This window comes from Gopherus flavomarginatus, chromosome 3 (genome assembly GCF_025201925.1).
Source record: "Gopherus flavomarginatus isolate rGopFla2 chromosome 3, rGopFla2.mat.asm, whole genome shotgun sequence".
Lineage (NCBI taxonomy): Eukaryota > Metazoa > Chordata > Testudines > Testudinidae > Gopherus > Gopherus flavomarginatus.
In genome coordinates this window covers 285,309,093-285,322,957 of record NC_066619.1, presented here as the reverse complement: position 1 = coordinate 285,322,957, position 13,865 = coordinate 285,309,093, and the positions used below count along the sequence as shown (strand labels likewise).

Below are 13,865 nucleotides of genomic sequence, written 5' to 3'. Positions count from 1 at the left end.
GATTTTACCTCCGTATCTGGCACTGGTGCGACCCCGGCTGGAATCCTGGGCCCAGTTCTGGTGCCCACCATTCAAGAAGGATGTTGATAAATTGGAGGGAGTCAGAGAAGAGCCAGGAGAAGGATGAAAGGTTTCAAAAACTGCCAAGGAACTCAGTCTATTTAGCTTAACCAGGGGTGACTTGATGACACTCTATCAGTACCTACGTGGGGAACAAATATTTAATAACAGGCTCTTCAGTCTAGTGGAGGAAGATCTCACAGGACCCAATGGTTGGGAGTTGATGCTGGACAAATTCAGATTGGAATAAGGTGTAAATTTTGTAATGGAGGGTAATTAACCAGTGAAACAATTTCCCAAGGGCCGTGGTGGATTATCCAGCACTGACAATTTTTGAATCAAGATGGGATGTTTCCCTGACAGCCTCGGTTCTAGGGATTATTTCGGGGCAGGTCTCCGGCCTGGGCTATGCGGGAGGTCAGACTAGATGGTCACATGGTCCCCTCTGGCCCTGGCATCTGTGGCTTTGATGGCAGGATTGGGCACCACAGGCCTTCAACTGGCCATTGATAAGACACAGGTGCCATCACCCGCATTGTAAACTAGGGCCCAATCCTGACAGCTTTACCCACCCTGCACTGCCCCCATTGAGACCAATGACTTCCATAAGGCCAGGATTTGGCCTGTGGCGTACGGTGCTTGGATTGCTGTCTGCTGCTTAGCATGGTGTTTGGCCTGGCCTGGCCTTGCTATCTCTAAAGGGTTCCCCTGCCTCATCCCTCTCTCCCACATCCCACCGCCTCTCAGGCTCAGAGCTCAGCCGGACGCTGCTGAGTCTCACGGTGAAGGCTTTTCTGCCATGAGGTTGCAGATGGGTTTGGGGCGAGGAGGGTCCCTTTGCTGCCTCCAGCCAGTAAACCTGGCTTTGCGGAGGGATGATGCTCACAAGATTCTTGGGAAGGAGCATGACTTTGCACCCCATTGAAATCTGCCATCCTCAGCTGCGTTGTTTGGTCATCACCTCACAGGATCAGGGCCATAGGCGGAGCCTGCATTTTCTCTGCTAGCAGGGGCTGAGGGCAGAGCCTGCTAATCCAGCCCATTCTCAGGTATCTGGCAAGCGAAATCAACCAGCCACTCCTCCGTTGTCAAAGTCAAAGCCCCCGGAGCCAATGGCTGGTGGGGCTGACACAGCTCAGGCATGTCAGTTCCACAGCCAGCGGTACGCCAGGGTGTGATGTGGCCAGCAGGCATACCACCTGTGGCAGCTCTCAGCTGAGCGATCAGGCAGCCATTGTGCAGCTGGGTGAACTTGAGAGGTGTGACTCAAACCCGTGACCTTTAGGAGCATGGTTGAGCGCCTCCTTTGTCCCACACCTGCATTAAAGGCCTCTGCTTTGGGAAGCAGGAATGGATAGATCCAGACCCATCACTATTTTGGCCTGGTAGGGTCCAGCAACGCCCCCTTCCACAGCCCCCAAACCCAGCGCTTCTAGTGCTCAGGGTGTCCCTGCATTGGGGTGATGAGGAGGGGGTGGAGTTTGGAGGCTAGGGCACATCCCACTGCATAGCACCCAGGTCAGGCCCTGCCCGCTGGGTGGAGCCAAGGTCACTTTGTCTCATGACACCCTTGCAGACTTGCTCACCTGGCGGGAGCCTTGTGCAATATTTGCTGCGTCTTGGGAGCCAATGGAGGTGTGTGTGTGTGTGTGTGTGTGCGTGTGTTTGCATGTGTGTGTGTGTGCGCACGCGCGCAAAGGTTAACCCTTACAGGGACGGATGATACCCACAAGCTCGCATTCTGCCCAGGGAATCCTTAGCAAGGTGCCAGTCGACCTCGCCCGCCTGGCACCCCTCCCAGTGCCCACTGAGATCCCAGCTGCAAATGCCTTGTTGGTTGCAGGGAACTGTCCCCACGGGCAGGATCGGCCCTGGATGTTTGGGGGTGGGTGGGTTTGGGTGTGCAGGGCTGCTGCCCAGCGGGTGGGAGACAGAGGTCATGGGAGTGGGCGATGCTGTGACACAGGTCGGGAGGGGGGCTGAGGCGACACCCTCAATACCAGGATGGATGACACCCTGTGGCAACTGAGATGGGAGGAGGCCCCTGAGCTACACACGAACATGGGTTCTGTCTGGTTTGATCCTCTTGTATCTCCCCAGCTACCCTGTTCCCTCTCTCCAGCTCCCCTTTTTATCTTAATTTGCCCCCCCTTTCCCCTCCCCATCCTCTGTCTGCATCCCTGTTCCCCTGCTCGGCTCTCTGTGTTTAGCAGAACGGGACCATGGCGCTTTCAGAGTTTTCTGCATTTGGGCTGGGACAGCAGCTGCCATGGGCTCAGGACAGGGGGTTTAGCAAACTCGCCATTTCAGAGCATTGGGCCCCTCAGGAAGGAGGTGGGGACTAAGCAATGGAGAGTGGAAACACCTTTCAAGGCCACTTAGTGGGTGTGGCTAGGCTAGGCTAGACTCTAGGTTGTAACTGTAAAGCTACAGGTTCAAATCCTCTACATGATGGAAAGGTCATTTCTCATCCTGGGGGGTATAAATCTAGGGCTGGCACCAGCAGAGGAAGCCCATGTCTGGGGTGGCATGTGCTAAGCAGCAACATTCTGCCCATTCTTGGGGTGGCACAGTGCAGGTATTTTTGGTTTGGGTTTTTTTTTTTTTTTTTTTTTTTTGCTTGGGGCAGCAAAAATGGTAGAGCCGGCCCTGTATAAATCAAAATCCTAGGGGCTTCCTGGAGAGGTAATTAATGCAGCATTGGTCAAAATACCTTTTGCAAAACTGGCTTTCCCACCAAGGGGCCTGTTTTCATGGGAAATTTTCACCTGTGTCCTGGTTTTTCAGCAACAAAAGTGCAAACCGAAAACAGACATTGGTCCGTTAAAATGTTGTCTTTTCAACAATGGAGCAGTTTTAGCAGAAACCAATTATTTCAATCCATTCTCCCTCAGCTTTTGGCTCCATTTTTTGTCTAAGCACAGAAACGTTTCATAGAAAATATTTACAAATCAGTTACGTGCTGGCAGCCACTGATTGGCATTTTCCCCACCTGTTCTAGTTATAAGCAAAGCCCTGTCCGGCTTATGCCAAGGATGCTGTGATGCTTTTTATGTAAGGAATCTTTGGCCTAAATTCATTCCCACTCGTGCCCCTTAGTTGCTATTTGTAAACCCCTATAGGGTCATTAGTGGGGTCAACCATTCATCTTTCAAAACCCAGACCCCGGTTTGGGAATGGTACTTATGCACATGCTTGAAGTTAAACGTGATTTAGTGCTTTGCTGAATCGGGCACTAAAAGCACATATCTCTACTGCTTTAACTTAGTGACCAGCTCCACAACTGCTCTCAGGAGTACCTTGTTTTCCTCTAAATGGACCAGTTTCTTACCCTTAGCCAGTGTGTTAAACTCCTCCCTCTATTTTGAAGGGAAATATTTAAAATAAATGTTTTTATAAAGAAGGTTTCACTCATTTTTTTTAAATCAATATCTATGAAATAATATTTATCCTGCATGTCACTGTCTGAGCACTTTGCAAATATTAGTTAATTGGCACTTTTGGGAGGTAGCAAAGTATTGCTATCACTTTTTGACATGTGGGGAAACTGAGGCATAATGAGGGGCCTGTGAGTTGCCCAAAGTCATAGACATCCTTGGCAGAGCCCAGAATAAGGAGCTTCTCTCTCCCAGGCCCAGAGCCTCAAAGGTGCACCTTTGCTTAGACCACATCTGTCTATTCTTATCCGGGTTTGTTACCATAGCTCGTTTACAGTTCCCTGAATTTGACTGTTCACTGGACTTTTTGGTTGACTTGCAGCAACAAAAAATTGCAACAGCTTTTTCACACTTTGCCTCCTACGTTTTCTTACAAGCTCTGGGGCTGGTGGCAGTTTGGCAAAGGTCAGCATTGTTTATTACATTTTTTGGTTGACATATGGTGTTTGGACGGGAAAAAATGATACACTCCCAAAAATACATTTTTGCCATTTTTTTCTTTTGCATTTTCCTCCAGCTCTGTTTGCAATCCATTTGCCTGAAAAACCAACACCTAGAATCGGGGCCTTATGCTAGCAAACTGCTTCCTGTTAATGTTCAATGTTTGCATGGTTTATTCCTGGTGAGGAGTATTTCCGACCTTTTGAACTTTGATACAGCCACATGCGGTAAAATTTGTGCACAGATCCTGTAATTAAAATACGAAGAATTTCATATATGCCCGGAGGCCCCAAACTTAGCAGAAATAGAATCCTCATGCTTTAGGGCCAGGATCCTCTCACAGAGGGGCACTGGAAAGCAGAAACTTTTGAGCAGATTATCCCATATTTACCTGCTGCAGCTTTCATACATATTTCTCTGGTGCTGGCCTCTGGCTGAGACAAGATCCTGGGCTGGACAGTCATCTCCAGTACAGCAGTCCCTTTGTTCCAAACCCTGAATAAGCACCTGGGAAATATTCATGAGGAAGTTTGACAGCTTTGCAAGGTTTCTCATGTCTTGTTCTAATTTGGGGGAAATGGTCCAATCTGGTGACAAACACATTGCACTTTGAGAGCTGTTTTTTGTCCTTGTAAATTTTGAGGAAGAAAGGGCCAACTTTCACCCCAAACAGGGGCCGGTTTTCTTGCAAGAGAGCCTCCAAAGTTTTGAAATGCCAAAATGTCATGACACAATTAGGCTTTGTGAGCATTTGAAATGTCACAAGTTTGGATGTAAAAAACAAACAAACGAACCAACTCCCCCCAAACCCTACCAACAAGCTGTCCATACTTCAGAGATGATTTTGCAGAAAGTAATATACTGGGGGAGGAAAGCCACTAACGGACCTAGAACAAAATGGCAAATATTTTTCCTAAAACTCTTGGGTAGGAGGGACAAGATAATTTCTATTTTTACCTGGCTTAAATCCTGATCCTCAGCTGGCACTGCTGCTTATTCCTTACTGCACAGAGAGTTCCTCCAAAGTCACTAGCGTCCCATCCAGAAATGTTCAGCTGTCTGCTTTAACCAGTCAATGAATCACCATCAAACCTGAAATCAGCAACACCAGCTATTCAGGAAATAACCCTGTAACCCTACCGCCCTCTCTCTCTCTCACACACACACACACACACAGTTCTAACAGTCTTGAACACCAGAGATAAATCCTGGAAATGTATTGTAACGTGTACAATTTGAAAAAGAAAAAATAAGTACTGTATGTCAAACTTTAATGAACAATGTGGTTTCTGATGGTTAATAAAAGTGATGTCATGATGCCCACCTGCCTTTTCTTCCTTGCTGTCAAAGTGCGCGGAACAAGCAGTCGCTGTGAACCAGTCTTACAGTTTGAATGTCAGAATGCCAGCAACACTACCCACTTGGACTATTTTTAAGGGGAAAAAATTGAAACAAAGTTCCCAATGTCCCCTCCCCGCTTTTAAACCAGCTCATCAAAATATCAACTTTCTACAAATCAAATCGGATAGATGCTGTCAACCCGCCACGCTGGAGCAACCCAGTGCTCCCGTGCAACCCTACACTAACAACCAGTGTGTGCAGCCGGCTTTTGAGAGTGAGCGGACGATAACCAACCCGGGGGGGAGGGAGGAGATGTGGGGCCGGGGTAGGGGGTGTGTATAAGAGAGGGCATCTTTAAGGCTCTGTTGTGGCAAAGAGACTGGCCTAGGGAAATAAAACGCATAACAGACGTTCCCTCACATCCACAGTGACACACACATACGCAGACACACACGGGCTCTCACAACGCTTTCATCCAAACAGAGAAATTAAAGCTGGAGAAGGTACTGCTGCCTCTCCGCCTGCCCCAGCCCAAAAACTGGGCCTGGATGATGGGATGGATCACTCGCTAATTGCCCTGCTCTGTTCATTCCCTCTGGGGCACCTGGCATTGGCCACTGTCGGTGGACAGGACACTGGGCTGGATGGACTTTTTGTCTGACCCAGTCTGGCCATTCTTATGTTCTCATCAGTCCTCTCTCCAGTCCAGCCCGGTCTCATATACCCCCCACCCTCAGGGCAGCTCAAGCACTGGGACTCCACTGGGACCCAGCACAGGGCACATGCCCATTGTATCCACCCCACTGTGCCCATCGGGGCAGGGAATCACTGAGCCCTAAGTGACTGGTGACTGGACCAAGGCCACAGAGGGAGGCAGTGGCAGAATGGGTTAGCTCCTGGCTCGCAGGCCGGTGCTCAGATTGCTGGGCCATGCTGAAAGCTCCACAAAGACTGACCATGCTGCCGTCCACAGACATCACACACACACACACACACAATCACCTTCCCGCCCACACTGTTACACAATCTTCCCCTTACGTGTGCACACACACAGACACACAAAACCATCTTCCCACCCACACTGTTACACAATCTTCCCCTACACACACACACACACACACACACAAAACCACCTATACAAGCACACACAATTATACACCCTTTTCCTGCATGCACACACATTACAAAACCTCCTACACACACATACACATTTATCTCCTCCAAACATACATAATTTCACAACTCTTGCTCCACCCACCAAAAAAAAAAACCTTCCAACTCCCTCAGGACACAGATACACAACCCCACGCTACACACAACCACCACCTATTCCCCCCACCACATAGCTACACAACCTCCCATTACACACAGCCACCATCTGTTCCCCCGACACTCAGCTACACAACCCCCTGCCACACACAACCAACCCCTACTCCCCCGACACACAGCTACACAACCCTCACCACACACAACTACCTCCTACTCGCTGACCACAGCTATACAATCACCTGCCACACACAACCACAGGCTACTCCCCTGCCACACGGCTACGCACACCCTTGACACATAAGAAACCACCACCTACTCCCCTGACACACAGCTACACAACCACCACCTACAACCCCAAGTACTACTACACACACCTCTGTCACACACAACCACCGCCTAATACTCTGACACAAAAGTACACAACCCCCCACCACACACAACCACCGCCTACTCCCCCGGCACACAAGTACACAACCCTCTGCCACACACACGCAACCACCTACTCACCCAGCTCACAGGTACACAACCCTCTGCCACACACACAACCACCTACTTCCCAGCACCCAGAGCTCAATGCAGAGCCCTGAGCTGTGGCCTCACTCAGCCGCCCCCAGGTGGGAGCTCTCAGGTGACCTTCACCTGCACTCTGGGCCCGGGGCTCCCAGCCAGGTGCTGAGGCTTTCCCAGTTTACAGTCAACAGGGGCCTGTGTGGGCAGGTCTGACCCCCGCCGGGGGCAGAGCGAGGCAGCCGGGAAAGGGGCAGGTCTGACCGGTGTGGGCCAGCAAGGGACGAGCAGGGGAGCGTAACCCTCTGCTATAAAACCCCCGGCTCCCTCCCGCCCCGGCTGTGCCCAGCGATGGCTGCCAAGGCAGAGGTGAGGCTCGGCGGGCACCCAGCAGCGCTGGCAGGGGCCCAGGAGCATGCCCTGGCTGTCACCAGGAATTACATCACCAACCCCAGGCTGAGTGAGTACCGTTGGGGTGGGGGGCGTGCTGGGGGAGGCTGGTAAGAACGTCCCCATTCCTGCAACAGCTGTTCTCACCACCACCACCCCCATAACGTTAGCCTTTCTAGCACCCAGCCTGGGGCTGTGTATGGGGCAGGGGGCAGCAGGGGGAGGGGAGAGCTGTGGGGACTTGAGCTCTTTGCATTTAGATCCCCCAAGGCCTGTGCGGTTTCAACCTCGACAGTGAAGCCAGAGCTGTCCCTGGTTCTTCGGCAGTGTTATCTAGTGTTTAGAGCAGGCGACTGGGTGGGGGGAGCTGGACTCCTGGGTTCTTTCCGCTGCTCTGCGGCCCTGGGCAAGTCACGTCCCTGCTCCGTGCCTCAGTTTCCCCACCTGTCCTTTCTGAGTGGCTGGAGCACCTCCGGTGAAGTGCCGAGCCCAGAACACATTTCTGGGAAGTGCACAGATGGATCCTTACACAACCCTGGCAACTGAGTGCATCTGTATTGCAGGCTCGGGGGGGGTCCCTTCCCCCAGGGGATGTACATGGGGCCTGTTGGATTGGAGTCCTTAACTCCCCCTAGAATGGGAGCCCTTTTAGTCTCTGTCCTCTGCCTCCTCCTTGTGTTAGCTGCACCCCAGCCCAGAATGGCTGAGAGGAAGTGACCCTGGAATGGTGGTAGGGCACCGTTTCCCTGGGGCTATGGGGCTGAGTCACCTACCCGGGCCCCATAGCTTCATACAGCACCTGGTGCTCACACTGAGGCTCGCTGTCTGGGAGGCTGTTTCATACTGAAGTAAAAGGGTGACATTTACCCCAAAGAGAAGGGCACTGGGCCAGATTCTGTTCTCAGCAACGCCGGCATAAAAGTGGAGTGACTCCAGCAAAACTGATGGACTGACTCCAGATCTACACTGGTGTAAATGAGAACAGAATCAGGCCCAGAAAGTGGATTGCTCAGTGAGAAACTTTAGATGGCAAAGGAGTCTCTCTTTTCCCAAATTCTGTATAGAAGTCACTTGGCAAAGTACTCAGCAGTCGCCATCATTACCCCTCTTCCCCCCCAGCTGTTGTGGGTGGGTGAGCAAGAGAGAGAGAGAGAGATCAGGTTCTATTTGTGTGCTTAGGTGTGTGTGTGAGAGAGAGAGAGAAAGAGAGCTCAGGTTCTGTTTGTGTATTTAGGTGTGTGTGTGTCTGTGTGTGCGTGTGAGAGCCAGAGAGAGAGCTCAGGTTCTGTTTGTGTATTTAGGTGTGTGTGAGAGAGAGACGGAGAGATCAGGTTCTGTTTGGGTATTTAGTTGTGCATGTGTGTGTGTGTGAGAGAGAGAGTTTAGGTTCTGTTTGTGTATTTAGTTGTGTGTGTGTGAGACGAAGAGAGAGATCAGGTTCTGTTTGTGTATTTAGTTGTGTGTGTGTCTGTGTGTGTGAGAGAGAGAGAGAGTTTAGGTTCTGTTTGTGTATTTAGTTGTGTGTGTGTCTGTGTGTGCATGTGAGAGCGAGAGAGAGAGTTTAGGTTCTGTTTGTGTATTTAGTTGTGCGTGTGTGTGTGAGAGAGAGAGAGATCAGGTTCTGTTTGTGTATTTAGTTGTGTGTGTGTGTGACGAAGAGAGAGATCAGGTTTTGTTTGTGTATTTAGTTGTGTGTGTGTGTGAGAGAGAGAGAGATCAGGTTCTGTTTGTGTATTTAGTTGTGTGTGTGTGACAGAGATCAGGTTCTGTTTGTGTATTTAGTTGTGTGTGTGTGTGACGAAGAGAGAGATCAGGTTTTGTTTGTGTATTTAGTTGTGTGTGTGTGTGTGAGAGAGAGAGAGATCAGGTTCTGTTTGTGTATTTAGTTGTGTGTGAGTGACAGAGATCAGGTTCTGTTTGTGTATTTAGTTGTGTGTGTGTGACGAAGAGAGAGATCAGGTTTTGTTTGTGTATTTAGTTGTGTGTGTGTGTGTGAGAGAGAGAGAGATCAGGTTCTGTTTGTGTACTTAGTTGTGTGTGTGTCTGTGTGTGAGAGAGAGAGAGAGAGAGTTTAGGTTCTGTTTGTGTATTTAGTTGTGTGTGTGTGAGAGAGAGAGAGAGAGATCAGGTTCTGTTTGTGTATTTAGTTGTGTGTGTGACGAAGAGAGAGAGAGATCAGGTTCTGCTTGTGTACTTAGTTGTGTGTGTGTCTGTGTGTGTGTGTGAGAGAGAGAGAGAGAGAGAGTTTAGGTTCTGTTTGTGTATTTAGTTGTGTGTGCGTGTGTGTGAGAAAGAGAGAGAGATCAGGTTCTGTTTGAGTATTTAGTTGTGCCTGTGTTTACTTGCCTGTCTTCCTCTCTGGCTCTGGACACATGCACACTGCAGGTCTGGGTGTGCGTGTCTGTCTCTGTGTGCAGACATGAGTGTCTGTGTCCCACCCACACAATCAGCGCCTCAAGTCCCTGCCTTGCAAACGCTCCCAGCTAACCTTGCCCAAGGAGAACTCCCGGAAGAGGTCCCAGCAGCTCCGTGCTCCCTGACGTCAGCCCAGCCTGATAGTTTCTCAGGGCTTGTCTACATCAGAAAGTTGCAGCGCTGGTGAGGGAGTTACAGCGCTGCAACTTAGGAGGTGTACACATCTGCAGGGCACCACCAGCGCTGCAACTCCCTGTTTGCAGCGCTGGCCGTACTCCCGTTTTGTCTCGGGTGTAGAGGATCCAGCGCTGGTGATCCAGCGCTGGTAATCAAATATAGACACTTACCAGCGCTTTTCTTGACCTCCGTGGAATAAGCAGGTATCCCAGCATACCTGAGGAAGCCTCTGGTAATCAAGCTGGTCTCCTTCCCCGGTTTGCTCTCGCGTTCCCCGAACCCCGAGCAAGCAGGTCTCCTTCCCTGAGGTTTGCTGGGTGGTTCCGGGAACGCGAGAGCAAACCGGGAAAGGAGACCAGCTTCGCCGCGGTTTGCTCTCGCGTTCCCCGAACAAGCAGGTCTCCTTCCCTGCGGTTTGCAGGGTGGTTCGGGAACGCGAGAGCAAACCGGGAAAGGAGACCAGCTTCGCCGCGGTTTGCTCTCGCGTTCCCCGAACCACCCTGCAAACCGCAGGGAAGGAGACCTGCTTGCTCGGGGTTCGGGGAACTAGAGAGCAAACCGGGAAAGGAGACCAGCTTCGCCGCGGTTTGCTCTCGCGTTCCCCGAACCTCCCTTGAAGCCGCCCAACAGCGCTGCAGTGTGGCCACATCTAACACCACTTGCAGCGCTGGTTGCTGTAAGTGTGGCCACTCTGCAGCGCTGGCCCTATACAGCTGTACTAATACAGCTGTAACAACCAGCGCTGCAAAATTTTAGATGTAGACATGGCCTCAGAGTAATACACAGCCCTGCAATGGGCACTGGGACCCCAAATGTGCACCGCTCCCAGGTCACGGCTTCTTCGTGAGCAGAAGCAACAGATGAGCTGAAGCCTTTAACCATAATCAGTCTTCCCCCAACCACCCAGACAGCAGCACCTGCTGCTTGCATGCATCCCGTGGACTGGCTTGTGTGTATGTGGCACCCCCACTCTCCACGGGATGGAATCAGAACTGCTCAAGCCTGTGTCATGGGCCCTGCACTGCACACAGCTACCAGAGATGCTCTCCAGGCTTGCCTTTTGGAACAGGAGGATCTGAGTTGTGTGCCCCGCTGCTGCTGTGAAATGCTGAGTGACCGAGGGATGCAGGGGAAGGAATCTGCAGGGGACTGGCTAGTGTGGAGGTGGGCTACAGACCCTTTTCCCCTCTAAGACACGTGTTCCAACTCAGTCCATCAGTCGAGACAGGTGACGGCTACTGAGTGGACTTTGAGCACTGAGTCTGGAGGGGAGGGAGGCTCCGTCTAGGTGTGCACCTCGCACGAACGGCCAGCATGGTGGGCATTAATTGGCCCCTGGTTGGCAATCTGTGTAGAAAGGGCCTCTGGAGAGAGACCGACCCGCTGGTCCCTCCCTGCAAGAGCAGCGTGGGGGAGTCTTCAAATCCTCAGTCCCAGTCCGGGGCCTCAATTGCTTGGCCACCCGTGGCAAGAGCCTGGGACAAAGCCGTTATCCACCCAGCCCCCTGGGTTGTGGGCATAGGGCAGAGGGGCTGAATCTGCCCCAGTAATTCAGCACAGGTGCAAAAGCCGGTGGGTGCATTTTTCGCAGGCCTGAGTGTGCTCGTGAAAGGACTAACTAGGCCTGATTATTTTTGCACTTCCCCTAGCTCTGCGCTCGGGTGAGCCCATTGTTCCTCCTGATTGACACCCGTGGAAGTGAGGGGGCCCCCAGACTCTCTCTGCCTATGGCTAATCAGCTGGGGTGAGCTGTGCAGCAGTTTTCCGGGCAGACGCGTATCAGCTCATTGGGACCTGGTGCTCCCTGTCCCCCTCAGTCTGTCCTTAGCCAGCTGCTGTCTCCTGTCTTAGACTGTAAGCGCCTCGGGGCCCAGACCATCTGTGTTTGTTCAGTGCCGAGCCCAGGGGGCCTGGTGTGTGACTGAGGCCCTATATGCACTAGCAGTTCTGAATGCCTAGAAGCTAGCTGGCTATCCATCCCACACTCATCAGTGTGGTGTTCTGGAGCGCTCCCTGACTCAGTTTCCCCAGCTGTACAATAGGGGTAAGTACTGTTCAGCCCCAGTCTCCGGGACGTGTTGGGTGCTTCTCAGGTGGTATCGGGTTCATGTGGGGCAGGGGCCAGGGAGGAGGAAGGATCCTGCAGCTGCTGTTCGATACAGCTGCTTTGAGATCAGGAAGGCCCGAAACACACTTTCCTGTGTCTGAATTCTCCCCTCGCCCTGCGCTCCACAATCTCCTTGTCCAGTTCAAGGTGAATCCAGAAAGCCCTGGTCAGGCTCTGCCTCAGCCGCATCTATTTCCCCTCACACTGGGCTGAACTGGTCCTGCGGAACAGCTCGTGTTTGCTGTCAACAGCGCGGGCTGGGCTCCACGGGAACGGCTCCCCTGCTCGCCCAGCCCAACCAGGGAGGGGTTGCTTTGCCCTTGGGCAGCTGCAGGGAGCAGGGGGGGCTCAAAGCCAGGAGGCAAAAGGGGTGTCAGATCAAGCCCAGAGCCAGCTTGCAGCAGGGAGCTAGGGCCAGGCTGCTGCTGATTAAATTCAGGCTCCACAGGGCGAGGGGGAAACTTCTTGGGGGAAATGGCTCCCTTCCTTTTACTATGATAATTACAATGTTTGGAGAACATTCTCATTTTAAACTGATTTTTTTGGTATGTGTTTCAGCAACTGGTTTAGTTCCCCCCGCCCTTTTTTTTTCTCCCTGCCCCTTTTTCCATTTTTCCCCTGAGAAAAGGAGAAGGGAGGCGAAAAAATGAGAAAAAGTCAATATTGGGGACTTTTTGTAGAAAAACTAAAACGAGTACAATTTGTCATCCAGTAAAATCCCAGAACCTGCCCAACGGGACCCTGGCGGGTCTGCTCCTAGGCCCGAGTGCCCTCGATCCCAGGATTTCACCACCAGCCCCTCCTCCCATCAGGGTGCAAAACAGGCTATATTTAGGCTTAGCAGAATGCGGTTTTTATTCTGTTATAATGTCACTGGGTAATACCAAGGTTCATTTAGAAGCATTTTTCCCCTGTTCTGATCAATGTACATTTTCCCAGATGTGGGAGATGGAGCAGAGGGGGCAGAGGGGATGTCAGAGTAATTGTTTAATGAGAGGAGATGCTGAGATTTTAAAGCTTTATAACCGTTAAAACACAAAGTGTCAATATCCCGTGTTGAAATATGCAGAGTAAATATCCTTAAATCAATCTAGAATAAGTTCCCAAGGAGCATTTTCTTGCTTTGCCTCACTACAAATTCCCACAATTGTCAGTGGAGACCTGTTTTCACTGGTTTGTCTGAGTACGATGAAATGGACGTTTGCTGACATTTGATCCCCCAAAAATCAAATCCTTCCATGTCAGTCAATATGAGGCCCTGCCACATTCATGGCTGCACCCTAGAAGCGATTTTCTGCCCCTGGTCACGCGTGTTAGCATGTCGGCCATGCATGCTGCTTGCATAGAGATTTTCATTTCGTGGGGGCAGGTTATCAGGACTGGGGAAGGTTCCATACTCTCCATCTAGCTGTCCCTAGGGCTAGTCCCCACCCCCAGCTCCCAGTAGGGACGTGCTAGCCATACAGCGTGAAAGAGAGAGGCCACACCGCCGTCACAGAGGTTGCTAGGAGGGGCTCGTTTGGTCTGGTGTGCACCTCTGGTGCTTAGCAGAGGCTGAGTGCCCAGGGCTGCGGCACCAGGCTCACCCCCTAATCACACCTCAGTCCCCAATCCCAATCTGGAGCCAGCGCTCAAGGCTGTTAGGAGGTGGGAATCTGGTTCACTCGCTGGCTTCATTGGAAGCTGTGGCGAGAGGTTCTGGGTTTAGCCCAGTGGAATTT

At 51.5% G+C, this 13,865-nt stretch overlaps 1 protein-coding gene across 1 annotated transcript in view; it reads left to right on the top strand.

Annotated features, from left to right (window-relative positions):
• The first annotated feature begins 7,406 nt into the window (after positions 1-7,406).
• Positions 7,407-13,865, top strand: part of ATP6V1B1 (ATPase H+ transporting V1 subunit B1) — an 81,728-nt gene continuing 75,269 nt past the window's right edge. The window contains exon 1 of the mRNA XM_050943395.1: positions 7,407-7,515. Within this exon, the coding sequence (XP_050799352.1) occupies positions 7,407-7,515 (109 nt within the window). The remainder of the gene's footprint in view (positions 7,516-13,865) is intronic.